General features: G+C 33.9%; 1 protein-coding gene across 2 annotated transcripts; it reads left to right on the top strand.

Moving 5' to 3' along the window:
* The first annotated feature begins 4,468 nt into the window (after positions 1–4,468).
* Positions 4,469–12,939, top strand: LOC119637757 (rho-related BTB domain-containing protein 1). 2 transcript variants are annotated; one of them, XM_038033999.1, is made up of 14 exons: positions 4,469–4,507; positions 4,580–4,790; positions 6,584–6,787; positions 6,842–6,945; positions 7,055–7,252; positions 7,327–7,774; positions 7,845–7,930; positions 8,522–8,786; positions 8,844–8,957; positions 9,024–9,194; positions 9,260–9,502; positions 9,570–9,834; positions 10,302–10,455; positions 10,532–12,939. In XM_038033999.1, exons 3-13 carry the CDS (start codon positions 6,608–6,610, stop codon positions 10,430–10,432), a joined length of 2,205 nt encoding a protein of 734 aa, XP_037889927.1. In that variant the 5' UTR covers positions 4,469–4,507; positions 4,580–4,790; positions 6,584–6,607; the 3' UTR covers positions 10,433–10,455; positions 10,532–12,939. The 2 variants fall into 2 exon arrangements, with proteins under 2 accessions (XP_037889927.1, XP_037889926.1); XM_038033998.1 differs by having other exon boundaries at positions 4,470–4,507; positions 10,284–10,455; positions 10,532–12,938.
* Positions 12,940–18,102: the final 5,163 nt, after the last annotated feature.

The following is an 18,102-nucleotide window of genomic DNA, read 5'->3' on the forward strand; positions in this document are numbered from 1 at the left end:
GGCATAAATTTAATTCCCTCAACCGCCAATACTACTGCAGATACCTTTAGTTTGTTAAATCCTCCTTGTTTGCTAACCCTAAATACTTTTTTAAGTTCGTTAATTCCAAAAGAAAAATCTCCATAAATCCGTCGTTTGTGTCTTTTAATGGCTCCGAGTCCTCGGATGATTTTGAAACCTCAAATCTCTTTGCGGAATACTTCCGACAGAACTTTTCAACTGCCAATTTTGATTTATCGGTAAACTATCCATATCCGATTTCTAATTCGATTTCAATTCCTAACTTTGTTATATCTGAAAATGACGTTTTTGAAGGATTGAGCTCTCTGAAATATAATTGTTCGCCTGGACCTGATGGGATTCCCTCATGTGTACTTATATCTTGTGCTGGCGAGCTTTGTGATGTTATCTCAAAGATTTGTAATAAGTCTTTGAATTTAGGTGCTTTCCCTTTGTGTCGGAAGACTTCTTTCCTTATTCCTATTCACAAAAGTGGTAGTAGGCAACTTGTAGAGAACTACAGAGGCATTGCCAAGTTGAGTGTCTTACATAAACTGTTCGAGCGAATTGTGGCTCAGCATATAGCCTTTTCCATGAAATTGTATATTTCTCATTTCCAGCATGGTTTTCGAAAGGGAAGATCTACGGTCACCAATCTGTTAGAGTTTACTTCCCATGTTTTCAAGGCTTTTTCTAGTGGTTCTCGCACTGATGTCATTTACACTGACTTTAGCAAAGCGTTTGATATGGTTAATCATAGACTACTTAGATTTAAACTCCAGACCTCTGGCTTTCCTCTCTTCTTAGTGGAATGGTTAAGCTCTTATCTGCATGGTAGATCATTCAGGGTTTTGTTTAACCTCATTACCTCGGATGAATTCCCCGTGACGTCTGGCGTACCTCAAGGTAGCCACTTGGGACCTATTTTATTTAATTTATACATCAATGATTTGCCCTCCGTGATTAAATTCAGTGAGATTTTAATGTATGCTGATGATGTGAAACTGTTTTCTTCTTTTTCCGTAGAATCGCAATCATATCATCTTCAAAGTGATTTGAACAATTTGGTTGCATGGTGCTCTCTCTATCTTCTGAAACTAAATCTATATAAATGTAAGAAGCTGTCTTTCTTAAGAAGGAACTCGTTCAGTACTCAATACTTCATTGATTCGCACAGGTTGGAAGACGTCGATTCGTTCATAGATTTAGGCGTTCTATTCGATTATAGGTTACGTTTCAATTTGCATATTGAGTCCTCGTTAAGCAAAGCTAGGTCCGCGCTTGGTTTTATAAAGAGGTGGTCCAAAGAGCTTGATGATCCTTATATTACGAAAAGGCTTTACACGTGTTTGGTTAGACCTATACTTGAGTATGCCTCCGTTGTGTGGTCTCCTTCGTACAAGTGCTATGTAAACTCAATTAAATCTGTTCAAAAGCAATTCTTGCTGTTTGCCCTTAGAAATTTGGGTTAGGGCCCGATTGCCTCTCTTCCTCCCTATGAAAATAGGTTGCTTCTGTTGTCCTTACCGTCTCTCGAGAAACGTAGATTTGTTCTTGGCGTTTCCTTCGTAATCAAAGTAATAAATGGTGCTATTGATTCGCCTGCATTATTTGGTGAAATAAACTTTAATATCCCCAACCGCTTCTCTAGGCATTTCACCTTGGTTAAGCTTAGTTAATGTATATATAATTATGAGCTGTTTAACCCGCTCAGAGTTGTTTGCAAGAACCTAAATGATGTCTATCACTTATTCTCATTATCGGACTCTTTAAAGTCCATTAAAGCAACATTGCTTAATGCGCGTAATTTACCTATGTCGTACTTAAACTGACTTAACCTTAAATATGTCATTATGAGTCGAAAATTAATTTGTTGTGAACAATTATCGGTTACCAAGCTTATGCATGTTTGCGATGGCTTAGGGGTTCGCTTGCAATTTGGTCCTGTATCGATTGTGGGTGTGGCTCTATGCTAATTGTGTACATGCTTTTTTTTTTTCTTTTTTTTCCTCCTTATTTGTTTTATTGTACTTATACTAAGTTTTATTATTAATTAATTTTAAGATTTACTTAAGAGTCAATTCAACTCGACTGCCATTTTGTTTTAGTTGAGTTTCTTGTATAAGTGGAATAAATAAATAAATAAATAAATAAATAAATAAAAAAAAATAAATTTATTATAGATATACTGATATATGTGTTTCTTACTATTATTAAAGTCACATTTCTTACACGTTACTGTCGAAGAGAAATGACCTTGCTGGCGATATATCAGATACTATTTTTTTCAAGGGAAAAATGTATACTGAGAAGAAGCGTTCGAACTGAGAAGAATAGACATGCATATGAATGCAATAATATATATATGTAGTTTCAATTATAATATCGTTATTATGCATATAGTTATTTGTACAAGCATCGCGATTAAAGTACGAATTTGATCAGAACGCGCCGATTTTGATGCCGCGCAGAGGTTCAAACTTAATTCATTTTTGCTTAAATGAGTTCTTGAGTTAATTCGGCAATAAATTGACGAAAAGTGAGAAAGTAGAAGTAATTTTACACGATTCCGATACAACACTGTACAAAATTTGCGAATAGTATTATACGATTTCAAAAAATTGAATATCTGTTTTTTGCCAATTGACTTCCCCTTTTAGTTTTAACTTATTGTTAATAAGAGAAGGTTGAATTAACTTTAGGAAAAAAAATAGATTAGTTTTTATTTTTGATGACAATTGATTTCATGATCGTCACCATTACTTTTAATTTAAGTAAAAAACCTAGCGATCTCGCTGCAGAAAGATAAAAAATTAATTGTGTTCAACGGTGGTCGCCTATAAACGGACAAAAAAACGAAATAAAAATGATCTCTGATAAAATTCTGAAATTTTTCGAAAATTGATTTACCATAAACCATAACCACAAAGTAAACAGACCACTTATTAGATCTTACAAAAGTTTGAAGTTCTTGACCTAGATGTTTTTACAGTAGATCCAAAAATAAGCAAAAAACAATACCACAAAAGAAATAACCAAGATTGGTGATACTCGAAACGCGAACAACTTTTAAGGAAAGACATGATGAAATATTATAAATATGCAGTGTTTATTTATTTAAAAATTTACAGTAAAATAAAAAACTTTTCCTTCGGTTAATAAACGTATGTTACAAAAAGAAATTCCTGTAATATTATATACACATAAACAAAATTATAGTACCAGTTATAATACAAATTGTTATATAAATGTAATATAAAACAAGTAAGAAAATTATATTCAGCCTCGAATAAATCCTTTATACCTACACCTGTTATTAGTTGTCTTCTTTATCTTTCGAGTAATAAGCAGAGAGCACTAAAAAAGTCGCGTACGCCTTTATGTAGGCGTGACCGATTTTGCCAGATGCTACAGAAGCACCCACATAATATGCATACGAATTCTTATCGTTATATCTGTTGTATTATATTTGTAACGAGCAAAAAATAACTGTTTTTATTTTTAAAAAGAGGTGGTTTCAAATATGATGATCGGTACAAAAAAATAAAAAGCTATTACAAATTATCTCCCCAGCCACATGAGGAGATTAATATTGGAAAAAAAATTAGACAAAAAACAACGTCCCAAAGAAGTAGCTACAGCAACTATAACAAGAATATATTATTTATACTGTTTGTTATTATTTTATATAAACAAATAAGCATTTAAATAACGGCTACCAACTTTTAAAACCAACAAAACGAAATTTCCGCTTCAATATTCTGTTTACTTGCAGATTACAGATAAAAACAAATTAAACGGCCTTACACTCTAGTAGAGAAATGCAGAGAGAGTTGTAAATGAAACGGCTAGTAATTCCAACATCGAGCAACTCGAACGATTGCTCAAAACAAACACGTCTTATTCTAGGAATAATATTATGTATTATAATTATATATTATATATTGCAATTATATATTATAATTACATATATATTGCAATTATTATTGCGGATTTCTAGTAGAATTAGCAAAGCAAAAGTTTATCCAAAGCTTAAAAATTTACATTTCGTAGGGGTTACAATTAAACAGCAAATGGCAAAAGTTAAAATTTTATGTTACAGCTAAATAACAAACGGGGGAAATTAAAAGTGTTTTGTTCATCTGTTTCATAATAATTTATTCTATATTTTAATTATTCCACTAACTACTGCAATATACTGAAAAATATTCGAAGTGTTTCATATCGAAAATTTTATTTATGGCAGCGCTGTTGGTTTCTGCTTGGTTTGAGTCCGAAATACCTTGCTAAAGGTATCAAAGGAAAAATCAAAATGTATATATACAGTCCCCTCTCTAACACATTGACAAATCAACGGTAGTGCAAAGTATTTTTTTTTCCAAAGTTAAGGAGTTCATTCACTGTTGTTGGAATACTTTGCAGTAATGTAAGTTTTTATATGTATTTAATTATATGTGGTGCTATATAGGAAGTGATATTGTCTAAAAAAATTTAATAGTGTTGTAATGTATGGATTTTGTTAAAAATAAGCAAATGAATATGGTAATTAAAATATGATTTTTTTTAATCAACGATTTAGAATAAATGCTGGCGATTGAAGTAGAAGGAGAAAATCAATACAAAAAGCAAACGACAGCAACAACAATAGCTATACTAAAAGCAAATGTATAGTTAAAAAAGAGGAACAGGGACAAAAATTAACAAACAGAAGAACGCTATAAAAATTGCAAATTTTTTATTTATCGAAAAAGTGTATAAAATAGCAGAGACAAGTGCAATCGCAAAATCAGGTAATAATATAAAATTATTATAAATTTATAAATGAAAAGAGAGAAAGAAGGCATTTTTCTACCTCCCCTTATTTAAATCCTTATATCGAACAATAATGTTTAACACTGAGTACTCCATGTATAAATTAGTACAGTCGTTCAAAAAAATCTGTTGACAATTACTTCATTAAAAAGAACAATAATAATTACTAGGAGATCTTTATTTATTATTGCACAAAACTTTTAGTAAACTTTTAAAAAATAGTTTAAAAAAATATTACAAATCGAAAACCAAAAAAAAAAAAAGATACTTGTACACTAGCACTCGAAATGTTTTGAAATTAAAAACAAAAACATTAAGGAGATTTTATTTATTGCTTTTCGATGTGCAACTATTCTACGTCCAACACATTGAATATATTACATATCTTAAAAGTTTTTAATATATTGAAATTGAAAAAACTATCCTTTACTATATCAGTTGAGTTGAGTTGACAAATAGATTCAACCTTAACTGCTTCGGTTATTGGTTCATATAGTTAACAGAAAAAAAAACTTGGATTATTTCCACTTTCCCTTTTTATAATGACCGTAACTTTCCATATGTTTTGCTAAGACATTTCGTCTATGTTTATATTAAATTAATTATTTTATGTATATGCTCGTCGATGCTTATTTTCCCACTATGGTGAAAAAAAACCGCAAAAGGTAGTATTAGAAGTTTTGATTGAAGTTAAGCATCACACTTTTTATTCCTTTATATTAACGGTATTAGAAGTTTTTAGATGGGTTTTATTCTTTTATGGCTGAAAGAACCTCGGAATAAAAAACTATAGAGCAGTAGAAATTTTCAAAGTAATTGCGACATCGTATGCAGTGACAGTACAAGTCAACTAAAACAGATATGAATATAATTCATTGTCTAAATACAAGCACACACACACGCACAACAATTGCTTCAATTTATAGAATATCGCCCAACCCAACCCAATATCGCCCAACGTCAACCAAAATACACATTAATAATTTTACGAAAGAAAACCGTACAAATGGATTCAATTTTTTTTGATTATCAAACAAAAATTTTTTTTTTCCTCTGTAATCATAAAATAAAAGGAAAGATATATACAAAATCTATTTATAATGAAGTTAGTTTGACTTAATTAATTGCATTCAAGTAATAGAGACAAACTTTTAACAAAAATTTTTCCATTTCAGATAAAATGTTATCTTAATTTAATTAGCTTTTTTGAATTCAATTAGAAAGACTGTTGTGCAGTTGAATTGCAAAATTTTTTGATTTGGATATTTGACAATATATGAAATAATAAACAAAAAAGAAAAAAAATTAATGAGCCCTTAAAATTCACGCAAGACAATTTCGCTACGATAAAATTTCAGACAGTAGGTGCAAACGTTAGTGTTAAATATATGAACGTAAATGGATTTTCAAGCGACCCGAATGACGGCAATGGAGATACAAAACTTATATGTTAACTAAGCAGAGCAAAGAGAGGGAAATATGTAAAGAAGAGGAATCCTCATATGGTCGGTTAAGGCATAAGTAAGATTCATGATTCGTAAATAGGGGCAAGTCCAAACTAAATTTTTTTTTTTGTGTTTATTTATTCTCTTATATTGAATTACTGTCCCCTATTCCCAAAAATTTTTCAATTAAATAATAAAAGATCCATGTTAGTTTATATATGTATTTGTATAGAACCTAGTGTCCCTTAGTCTCATATCTCATTGTAATTACCGATAGCACTGAAAAATTGAATTGAACTACTCTTTTTCTAAATAAATTCCTTAAGTGATAGAAATTTGTCAATGGAAATATGGACAACGAACAGCCTCATCAGGAACTAGTTAAATGTGTACTTGTGGGTGATACAGCTGTTGGAAAGACACGTTTGATTTGTGCAAGAGCATGTAATAAACACGTTTCTCTTTCGCAATTATTATCTACACATGTTCCCACAGTATGGGCTATAGATCAGTATCGAATCTATAAGGATGTAAGTAGTAGTCCACTTATATTAATTACTACGTTATTGTTAAATGATCTCTAGGTGCTTGAGCGTTCTTGGGAAGTAGTTGATGGGGTAAATGTATCATTACGTCTCTGGGACACATTTGGAGATCACGACAAAGACAGACGATTCGCTTATGGTCGGTAAGTTTCTACATTCAATAAATATAATGCGCGTTATAATCATAATTGTCATTGCAAATTTTTACTTTGTTTCACCTTTTTCTATTTTAATTTTCCCTTTTTTTTCAAGTTCCGATGTAGTTCTGTTATGTTTCTCAATAGCTAGTCCAATTTCTTTAAGGAATTGTAAAGCAATGTGGTATCCAGAGATAAGACGATTTTGCCCTGATGTCCCGGTAATACTCGTAGGATGTAAAAATGATTTACGTTACATGTACCGCGACGAGACCTATCTTTCATATTTTGGTGAGAGAAGCACATTTGTTAGGTAAGTAAATATACGTACTTGAATAACATCATTAAAAATTTGAGTTATATTTATATTTGCAACAATTGAAACAGAGCTGCTCTTAAAAGTGATCTAGTAATGCCAGATGAGGCTCGAGCAGTTGCCAAGGAATTGGGTATAGCATATTATGAAACTAGTGTTTTTACATATTTTGGAGTAAATGAGGTCTTTGAAAACGCCATACGTTCTGCTTTAATTGCTCGACGGCAGCAACGCTTTTGGATGACAAACCTGAAAAAAGTGCAAAAACCTATATTGCAAGCCCCTTTCCGACCACCCAAACCGCCACCACCAGAGATAACGGTCATGGTGGGAAATTACCGTCAAGACATGTACAACATGTTTCTTGCTCAGACCTACACTGATCTCATACTTGTTATTAGCACGAGTAAATTTCCTGTACATCGATTTATGCTAGCTGCTGCTTCCAACATTTTTTATAGAATATTGAACACGGAGATTCCAGATATGGGCGGACGAAGTAGTAGTGAGTCAAGCATGGTAAAGCCTGTACAAGATTTTTTTCGATAAGTCGGAAATATTTTGTTTATTCATTTTGAAATTCTTGCAGGTTAGTTCTACTTTTGGCGAAGCGACCACAGCAGACTTTAACGATGACACTGAATGTTTGATACGAAATGAATCACGCACACAAAGGTAAAAATTTCCTTATCTAAAGGATAGGGCCTTTTTATCTCTTAATTATACCCACCATCAAGTATGGCATTTCATTTTTAACATTTTGAAGATCGCAGAACCAACGACTAAAATTAATCCTAATAATTTTATAACTGCATCTACACTTTCCCTTAAAAAAATGCATGAATGTTACTGAAAGAAAAACACTTACAAAGAGATGTTAGCACCGATATATATGGAGTGCGACCGGTGATAAGCGATTAGTCTGTCAATCTTAGACGTTGTATGGTTTGTTAGACCCACTTCCAACCAGCTTTTTCATTTTCATACTTTTATATTCTTGAACTTAGCCATGTATACTTTTATTGAATTTTGCATTGTTTAAACAATTCGGATGGAAAAATAAGAAAAGTGGTTTGAACTGTTAATGGCAGTAAACTTCAATTTAAAAATGAATCAGCATCCTTGCATAATAATTTAGCATTAGTTATTCTCTCTTTGTAAATATTGTAGTGAAGAGTGAAAAGAGTGTGAAGGTGGTGGGTATTGACAATTTGAACTTAAACGATTTTAGTTATCTCATTCGTTGTTCAACCAATTTTTCATTAGAATGTGGGAACATCTTAAGCGTAGATCAAGTTACCAAGCACTCCCTTTAATTGAAACTAAAAGACCCAGTGATCTCTACAAAGACCTCCATCATCCATTATTCCAAAGCATACGCATCATACAAGTGGATAATAATCGAAGTAACTCGGTTAATCAGACCATAGTTAACTTGACAAAACTCGTAACATCCCAAGCTTTACATCAGTGCCTGAAATTCGTTTACACTGGTACAATAGAAATAGAAAAGGAGTTAAATAATTTACAGGTACTTAAATTATTGAAAACAAATTTCATTTCGATTTCATATTGAATGCTTTCTTAGGACATTAAACAAGCTGCAGATTTACTGGAACTAACTCAATTATCGCAATTATTATCAAAGCCCCAAACTGTCTTATCCAGCATAAATGATGAACCAAGTCCACATATATGCCTTGTATGTTCCATTAAGTGATGTATACTTTTATATATTATACATTTATGTGGATTTATTTTTTAATAGAGCATTAAAGAAAATATGGAAAAGCATTGCATTGGTGATGGTTGCTTTAGTGATATTATTTTTGAGTTAGACGATGGCCAAATGAAGGCGCATCGCGCAATTTTAGTTGCTCGTTGTGACGTTATGCGAGCTATGTTAACTGGAGACTTTCGAGAGGCTCATTCCAATGTGGTAAACATAATCAGTCATAAATTATGTGTACACAAATTAATCAAAACTATTAATGATAATTTCAGATTGTGTTTCCTGGTGTTACTTTATACACATTTCATAAATTACTATGCTACTTGTACACCGACGAAGTCCCGGCGATTTCCGCTGATAAATGCCTCAATTTACTGGAATTGGCAAACCGTTTATGTCTACCGCGCCTATTAAATTTAGTAGAATGCCGCGTTATTGAGGATCTGACATTGATATCTCAAAATGAAACCAATGAAACGGTGGATCATTGTCTTAAACTTTTGGAGCCGGTAAAAGTTAGTCTTCTCATCTATATATATCAGTATCAACATTTCGATTAGAAAAAATCCTTAATTATTCCAGCTGCATAACGCCCATCAATTGGCTGAATGGTGTATGTCCTATCTGTGCGTCAACTATAACATAATATGTAAATATTCCATTAAAGGGCTTAAAGCTTTACATCAAGACAATCAGGAATATCTTCGAGAGCATCGATGGCCGCCAGTCTGGTATTTAAAAGACTATGATTACTATCAACGCTGCATTAATGAAATGAATAAGGAGTTAAAGAACTCTCGTCGCGACTCACGTAGCGATGAAGAAGTCTGCCTCTGCTTTACTGGTGGTAAGTAATGCTTTTAATTTATTAATTACTTACGACCTATTATTTACACTTTTTTTGTAACACGCTTAAATTTAATAACATAAACCAAGTTTATATAATGAGAATATGCATACATTTAAATCAGGCGATTAAATTCATATTCATATTTTCATTTTAATTCATATTTATTTTTTTCATTATACATACCTACAAGTATATGGTTTGTATTTGCATTCTTATCAATTATCAATAATAATTCGTTAAAATAGCCTACAAAATATGTGATGAGAAGGTTACAAATATATGCGCATATGCGTATTTTTATATTCAAATCGAGAACTAATTATATATAATGTATAGAATATATAGTTCTTTCAATATATTTCTTATTTAAATTTATACATGCATAATCCCATTGCGATTGTTTTTCATTCACATTTTGATTTATTAACGTATGACGTTTCGAAAAGTATTTTCTTGGCTATTAGGAAAATCAAAACAGAGACTTGCATCCGGGGTTAACAGTGGCGAAAGTTCAAATGAAAATCAAATATTTAATAGCACAGTGAACTCGATGAACAACATTGATTTGGAGGCAGATGTTGACTTAAATCTCTGACATCCAGCTTTGAGGCACCGAAGGTTTATATATATATATACGCAAACAGATCTGAATGTCTTTCAATTTTTTTTTTTTTTACAATCCTTATTATTATAGATCGCTGCGCTTCATTGTGATCTTGCCCGTGTTAATTTGTTTTATTTGCACCATTTTAAGTATTCTCATACTTTTTCAAATCTACACATAACGGTTGCAACATTGTGACACCATGCCAACTCGAAAAAAGTTACTTGTATTTCATCATCTTCCAAATGTCGTCATAGCATACCAACAAATTCAAAAAATGATAGGGAACTGTGTCTAACCATTGTAGCTTGTAAGCTTTATACATATATAAGTGCATTTATCATATGTAGTAATTTTAGGTATTTATTTCTCCTTCTAATGCAAATAATTTCCTGTTTTTGTTCTGGAAATATGTGAGAGTATGCATACACCCAACAAAAGGACTTTAATTGTCGATCGACTTTAAAATTCAATTAATACGTACTGAGTGTGCCGGCTAATAATACGGGCTTTGTAATCAAACCAAAATAGGAACAATAAAATTACTTCAATTGAATCCATCGCCAGCGTGCACATATTCCAATATTATCTCAACAAAATTTTTTTAATTTTGTCTTGTGGCATTGAGAGACGCATTTTTCACTCAGTTCACTGTACACTTGCTGCGCTTAGAAAAAGCTTTTGCAAGAATTCGTCAACCGCAGCAAAAATTTCGGATGAGAACATTGGGTTGATTATTATATGCAATTGTTCTTTTTCCTTTATCCCTTATCTTTATCTATTCTAGTCTAGTTTACGGTTAAAACATTATTTAAATTGGTCCATTTATTGCAGAAATCGGCCAGTATTAATAGTTTCATTATGTCTTTGAAGTTGAAGATTTTATTGGTTTTCGAGAACGCAAGTTATGATTTTCATAAAACGCGACTCTCAAAGAAAATATATTGTTTATATATTGGTACACTTTCAAAAAAACCAATTATAGCTTGGGCAAATGCGCTTCTGCTCAGTATAAATTTTTAAAACTTTTCATATTTAACATTGACATCGTATTCAGGAATGCTTAATGTATGGATTTTCAAGCGTGCAAAATATTGGCGTTAATTACACGGCACACCCTACATACTCCACATCAAAATCTAAGATTAATTGTAGCTGCGATTTGCTTTATCCCTAACTTTGTTCAAATGAAGCTTACATATGCATGTACATACAATTATTTAAACTGGAAGCACAATTAAATATAAAAAATGTGTTCAATTGAAAAAATTTAAAAAAAAAACGAAATTCATTTCGAACCTATGGACGTTTAATTGGCTTATTTTATATTTTAAGGTTTTTTTTTTAAACTTTTGCTTTTTTTGTTTATTTATTTCAAAAAAAAAACGTCAATTGTACATAAAAAAAGAACATATTTGCATACAATAAGCATGACTTTGTATACCGAATGGGACTGTTTTATTATCAAAGGCAAACTATGATTAGTGCATAGAATTGATTTTCATTACACATTTTTGCTACATGTTTCAGAGCATTTAATCTTTTTTACAAGACCTAGAAGCCCTAAAAATTTAGAATATATTCTAGATAAATGTAAATTTTTTTTGAATTGCCTCAATTCGTAATCAAACTTGTATTAGATCATGTGCAATGTCAATGATATTTTTCGAAACCCATAAGTTTTGCGTCCACTATCGAGAAATAGTTTCAAGTACATTAATTTCGGAAACTGGTTTTTTAATGGGACCCATTTTATGATGAATTACTTTTCGTGTTGGACACGTACAATTTGTCCTAAGGCGAATAAAATTTTTCTTGATTAGCTTAAAACGGGTCAAGGGAATTATATGTTGATTGGGGCTTATCGCAATTGTTTATAGTCGAAAAATTTGCTGTAAGCTTAATATTATCACAGGTCATGTACACAATAATAAATTTATTTCTTTTATTATTTACACTAAAATCGAACAAATAAATTGTTATATTAAATGTAAAACACTCACGTGTATAAAGAACACAAATATGCTTTCGCTCTTCAACCAATCCTTTTTATATTAAAATATTAATAACAATGATAATTTAATAAAAATAAATATATTATAACAATTGTTTGAATTTTTTTTCTTTTTTTTTTTTTTAATAAAGTAATTGTACTTTTAACTCATTACAAAGCACAGGTGTGGTTAGCGATATCAAATTTACACACCCCCAGGCACATAAAATATTATATATAAAAATAACACAAAAAATACGCTTGAATATCTGCTGAAGGCAAGAGTATTTATTCCCGTAATATTGAGACAATCTCAAGTAAGGAAAAGGCAAAATTTCCGCAACACTTCTTTCCAGACGTCTGTTAGATCTACAAATTAATATCGTGTTATGTATAGTATAGTCAGTCATAATTGCATAACGATTACATTTGCTTTTTGTGCCCACCACAGGAGCATGGTGGCATACACATTTTGTTTTTTTTTATAATGCGTGTCACACTCAAAAGGGAACTTCAGAGACCCTGTAATATCAGTATATATTCTTAATCAACGTGAAATTCTGAATTGATTAAGCCATGTCTGGCTGTCTGGGCGTCTGTGTGGTGTTTATCGTTGGCACTCTCCTGAAGATATCGACTTCAAATTTGGTAGACGCCTTGGAAATTTTTGCGCGCAGGTTGACATTGACAATGTGCCAAGTTAGTCAAAGCAGAAATCCGCAGCGGCGCATAAATTCCGTTTCGTTAACAAAAATTTGTAGATTTTTGCTCATTACTCAGAAATTATAAAATTTAGAGAAGTTAGAATTTCCACATTTACTTTACGAAACGTTGTATTTTATGGGTATTAAATAAAATAACTTAAGAAGCAGAATACGAAAAGCATAGTGGGGGGTATACGAAATTCGGCCCCCGCCGAACATAACTTTACTTTTTTTTTTTTTTTCTGATACTTTTACTATTTCGCCTTTCGCTCGTAATTTGTTGCAAATTCGCCTTGCATAAAGGATTCCCTGCAAATTTGTTTCTTAAAGTATTCCAAACGCAAAAAAATGATAAATTTCATAAAAGCAATTTCAAAACACATCTGATAAAAACAAAAGATGTTAAAGACCGTAGGATAGAGAAAGAACTGAAATGAAAACATTTGCTGGCATTTTTACGACAAGTATGCATAGGCCTGTACTATGAACATGTGTGTCCTATACTAGGACATTTTGATTAGACCTTCGCGCGAGTGATTCGCGCTAAAGCAAAAGTGCAGCAGAGATGTAGTTGTGGGTATGTTTGCTTAAGCAATTATATTAAACGCACCCTCAAAATTTTTCAACTTTTGAGTTTTTCGTGCTTGGCTGTTTTTATTTTTGGTATGTTCATTTTTTTATGAATAAATTTTTTTGGATTTTTTTTTTGAATAATTGCCATTATTTTTCTGTATATTGCTAAAAAAATTTCATTACAATTATTCTTACTATACATATATTTCCTATTACTGTTATTGAAAGCAAAGTGTTATCATATTATTTTTTATTTATTATTATTATAGTATTTTTCCTAGTCTCTGCTATACTTATTTTTTCTATCTATTGGGCACCACCCCTGAGGCATTGCACCAGGCGCGATAGCAAGCATTTTAAATAGCTGCTTCCCCGAAAATATTTCACGCCTATGTAGCACTACTATGTTACTGCTATACTAACTCAATACTAAGACTAATCTCACCGTATTATTAGAATATTCATAAAGTACAACTACTTCTAAAAAATAGTCAATATATAATACGATAAGATACATAAGAGAGAATATGATAAAATACATAAAGAACAATGTATTAGTATAATAATGATAAAACAAACTTTAAAAGAAAAATTATTATAAATATATTATTATGTCAAATGTTCTGCATTGATTTTTTTATGTTTTGTCTCTTCCTGATTCTACCATCGACTACCAAACTGTCGGATGAAAATTTCACGTTGTTAAACACCTTAACTAAACTATCTAAATAACTAAGGCGACGCTTTTTGCAGTCGTAGTCCACCACAAATCAAGAAAAGTCATTTTCCGTTTGTTTTTAGGATTGTCTGAGTGATTAAATATCTAACCTAGTAGTATAAATATCCTTGCTCTATTATCAAATCTGCATTTCTACGATCGAACTGCTACAAAAAGCAAATTCCTAATTCGATGAAATTATGTCGAGAAGAAATTACTTTGCAGATCAGACATCAGGGTGCATTTTTCCATGCAAATTTTTAAAAGTGCACTAAAAGCTGTATATTAAGCAAAAATATTTAGATTAAATAAAATAATAGCGCATATGAACCATACATAACAGTTTCAACCACAAGAACATATATCACCATGGTGGTGCGGGTGGCATACGTCCGCGGTTGAAGCGTGAATTTAGTTTTAGTGTTGAGTTCGACTCCGCTCTGCATCATGCTCAAATTATTTTTGTTTAAATTTTTATTCGAAGAATATTGATGAAAATGTAGAAATTGGAAATAGTTATAATAACACTATGCTTTTAATAACAGTAACAGGAAATACATTTATAGTAAAAATTAGTAAGAATAATTGTAATAAAATCTTTTCGCAAATATAGAATGGCAATTATTAAAAATAAAGCCAAAAAAAAATTTATTTATAAAAAAATGAACATACCAAAAATAAAAACAGCCAAAAAAATCAAAAGTTGAAAAATTTTGTATTGTGCACATACAATTGCTTAAGCAAACATACCCACAACGGCATTTCTGCTGTATTTCTGCTTTAGCGCGAGTCACTAACGCACAGGTGTATTCAAAACGTCATAGTATAGGACACACATGTTCGTAGTATAGGCCTATGAATACTTGTCACACAAATTCCAGTAAATGGTCTCATTTCAGTTCTTTTACTCTTTCTTACGATCTTTAATATCGTTTGTTGTTATCGGATGCCTTAGGCTAGTACTTAATAATTTTGCTCCAGAAGTTGCTAGCGAAATATCCTATCTTATATATGTAACATTTTTGCTCGAATACACTTTAATACATACTGTGAGGGCATAAGTCGCCCGTTCTCTGGGGCTGCGGTAGCTCTTCGGCCCAGATCATCTTTAACAAAAAATTTATGGTTTCGTTTCATCACTTTATTTCAATATTTCCTTTTACTTCAAAAAAATAATAAAATATTTACAGCGAGCGAGGCGTTTCGTCGCTCTTTCTACTCGCGACCGACTCCCCTAGACTAACTTACTTTTCTCTAACTTAGTCTATCTTAGTTTGCTCTTATCCTACTCTTAGTCCTAGTCGTATCTCTCTAACTTATTCTCTAACTTATTGTCTAACTCATCCTTTACCTTAAGCTAGTACTCTCCCCCACCAGACACTGAAAAACTGTGAAGCGAAAACGAGGTGCGACTTTGTCTCCTCACAAATCCTCCGTTCTCCAGGGTTGACCTGTCGGTGACGGCTTCGGTGTGGCGGGTACTGATCGTTGTTGCAGTTGATGTAGTCTTGAGTAATGCTGCTATGATTCGCATGGCGTTAGCTAGCAGTGGTTGTTGCTTCAAGATGGGCGCAGTGCCTATTGCCTATGCAGAGCAGGGTGCTATTGTCTCGAGATGGGTGCAGTGCCTGTTGCCTATGCAAAGCAGGTTTCTATTGTTTCAAGGTGGGCGCAGTGCCAGCGGGCGTGGCACTCGCCTCTTATCGGTGGAGTGTCGTACGAACACTCTTGTATCATTGGCTTTCCGACATCGGAGTGTCGGATCGTTGGCCGGAGATCCCATCAGCTCTCATGTATACCTGGCTGTCCGTGATTAGGATGCCGGACTATTGGCCAGAGAGGTACGGGTTGTGTCAACGTTGGCCACTATGGGCTTGCCCTTGGCTGTGGGTGGAGATTTATGATGGACGTTACCTCTGCGAAATCGTTCGCAGGTTGTCCCATTCGTGGATTTAGATGACTGTTGTTGGTATTGTTGTTGCATAGGGATAGTACGCAGAATTGTCGATGGTAATAACCATGACCTTTCACGGATTGTCGTTGTTGTTCTGAATTTTGTCGTTGTCTGTTGTTGCTGTAGTTGTTGCTCTTGTCGAAGTAACAGCGGCTTCCAAAAATATTGACGGCGGCGATTGCAATGTTACCGTAGCAGTTGATATAAGAGTAGTTAATTGCGGCTGTGATTATTGTTGTGTTACAATTTTAGGCTGAATTTGTTGAGGCAGTGGTATCTGCTAATGGCGATAGCCACCTGTTGCCGTTGATGTTGCGTTTGTAAATGTTAATGATGTTATTTATGTAGGCTGGGCTGCCTCCGTGCCGGTCATCACATACAGCTTCCCGTCTACCCATAGATTTCTTTCAATGCGCGATATTTCATGATCTTATGAGCGGGTTCGTTGGATAACGAAAGACCTTTGCGTTATAGCGCTGTTTGTTGTTGTTGTTGCTGCTACTGTTGTTTCACATTGTTAATAAGGAAGCAGTGCGGTAATTGTTGGGGTATGTAGTCCGTTCGCCGTTGATGGTTTTCGTTGTTGCTGTGCGTTTAGAATTATTATTAACGCTGCAGTTCGATAATTGTTGCTTCAGGATGGGCGTCGTGCCATCGGACGTGGCATTCGGCTCTTGTTGTTTGAGAGTCTTACTAGCACTCTGGTACCTTTGGCTTTCCGACACCGAAATGGCGGTGTGGGTTGTAGTAAGAGGCATGGCGCCGTTGACTTCCCTGAGGACGATTGTTTGTAGGCCCGGATAATGCGTTTGTATCTTCGCGGGCTTGATTGCATGGAAGGCATAGGTTTCGGTGGGTTGGAGGACTTTGCTTCGTCTCGCTGAGTAATGGGGCATCTAAAATTTCCTTGCTGGGAGGTGGATAGCCGCAATTAACTTTCAGCGTAAAAGAAGGGCATTGCGTTGGCAAATCGTAATTTTCGTTTCTGTAGGTTGTTGTAAGATGATTTCGATGACTCAGCTGGGTAACGTAGTAATTGGCCCTGGCTTAACAATGAACCTATCATGGGATGTTCCGCATTGTAGGCATGATGGCTCGGAGGGACAGGTACGTCTCGCTATTGGCAGCAGTTGACGGTTCGTACGCCTTTTCGGCCGCAGATCCAGCAGTGTAAGACCTATGGGTTCGGACAATTAAACTGGTGGCGTCCGCTCCGGGTACATCGTCGGCATGCCGTGGTCGCATTTGTTCACTTCTTTTCGGGCATTGGGTCCGGTGCACACGTTCTTTTGTTCGGCAGATCGCGCCGTCGGGCCACTGGCTGAAATTCTCGGTGTGTCTCACAGGGGGCTTCACGTGGCATGTTACCCGTTGGAATTGCCTCAAAATCGCCGGCGAGTTCCATGAGTTCGTCTATATTGGTGAAATCTCGGCGCCGTATGTACCACGTGTAATCGAGTTGCCCATTCGTATAGATGCGTTCCAACTTCTGCTCTTCTGTTATTGTGGTATGGCGCATCAGTTCCTGCAAGGCCAACACATGGTCTTGAAATTTCTCCTTCGGTCCGTCGGCTCCTTTTGGGTGTGCCGGCAAATGTCATCTTCAAGCCGGGTGAAGTATCGCGGTGGCACAAAGAATTTTGGAAATTCGACCTTGAAATTCTCCCAGGTCGCCCACCGCTCGTTGTTAAGGCCGGTCGCGTAGTATCACCATCATGT

The sequence above is a fragment of the Glossina fuscipes genome, unplaced genomic scaffold, assembly GCF_014805625.2.
Source record: "Glossina fuscipes isolate IAEA_lab_2018 unplaced genomic scaffold, Yale_Gfus_2 61, whole genome shotgun sequence".
NCBI classification, from domain to species: domain Eukaryota; kingdom Metazoa; phylum Arthropoda; class Insecta; order Diptera; family Glossinidae; genus Glossina; species Glossina fuscipes.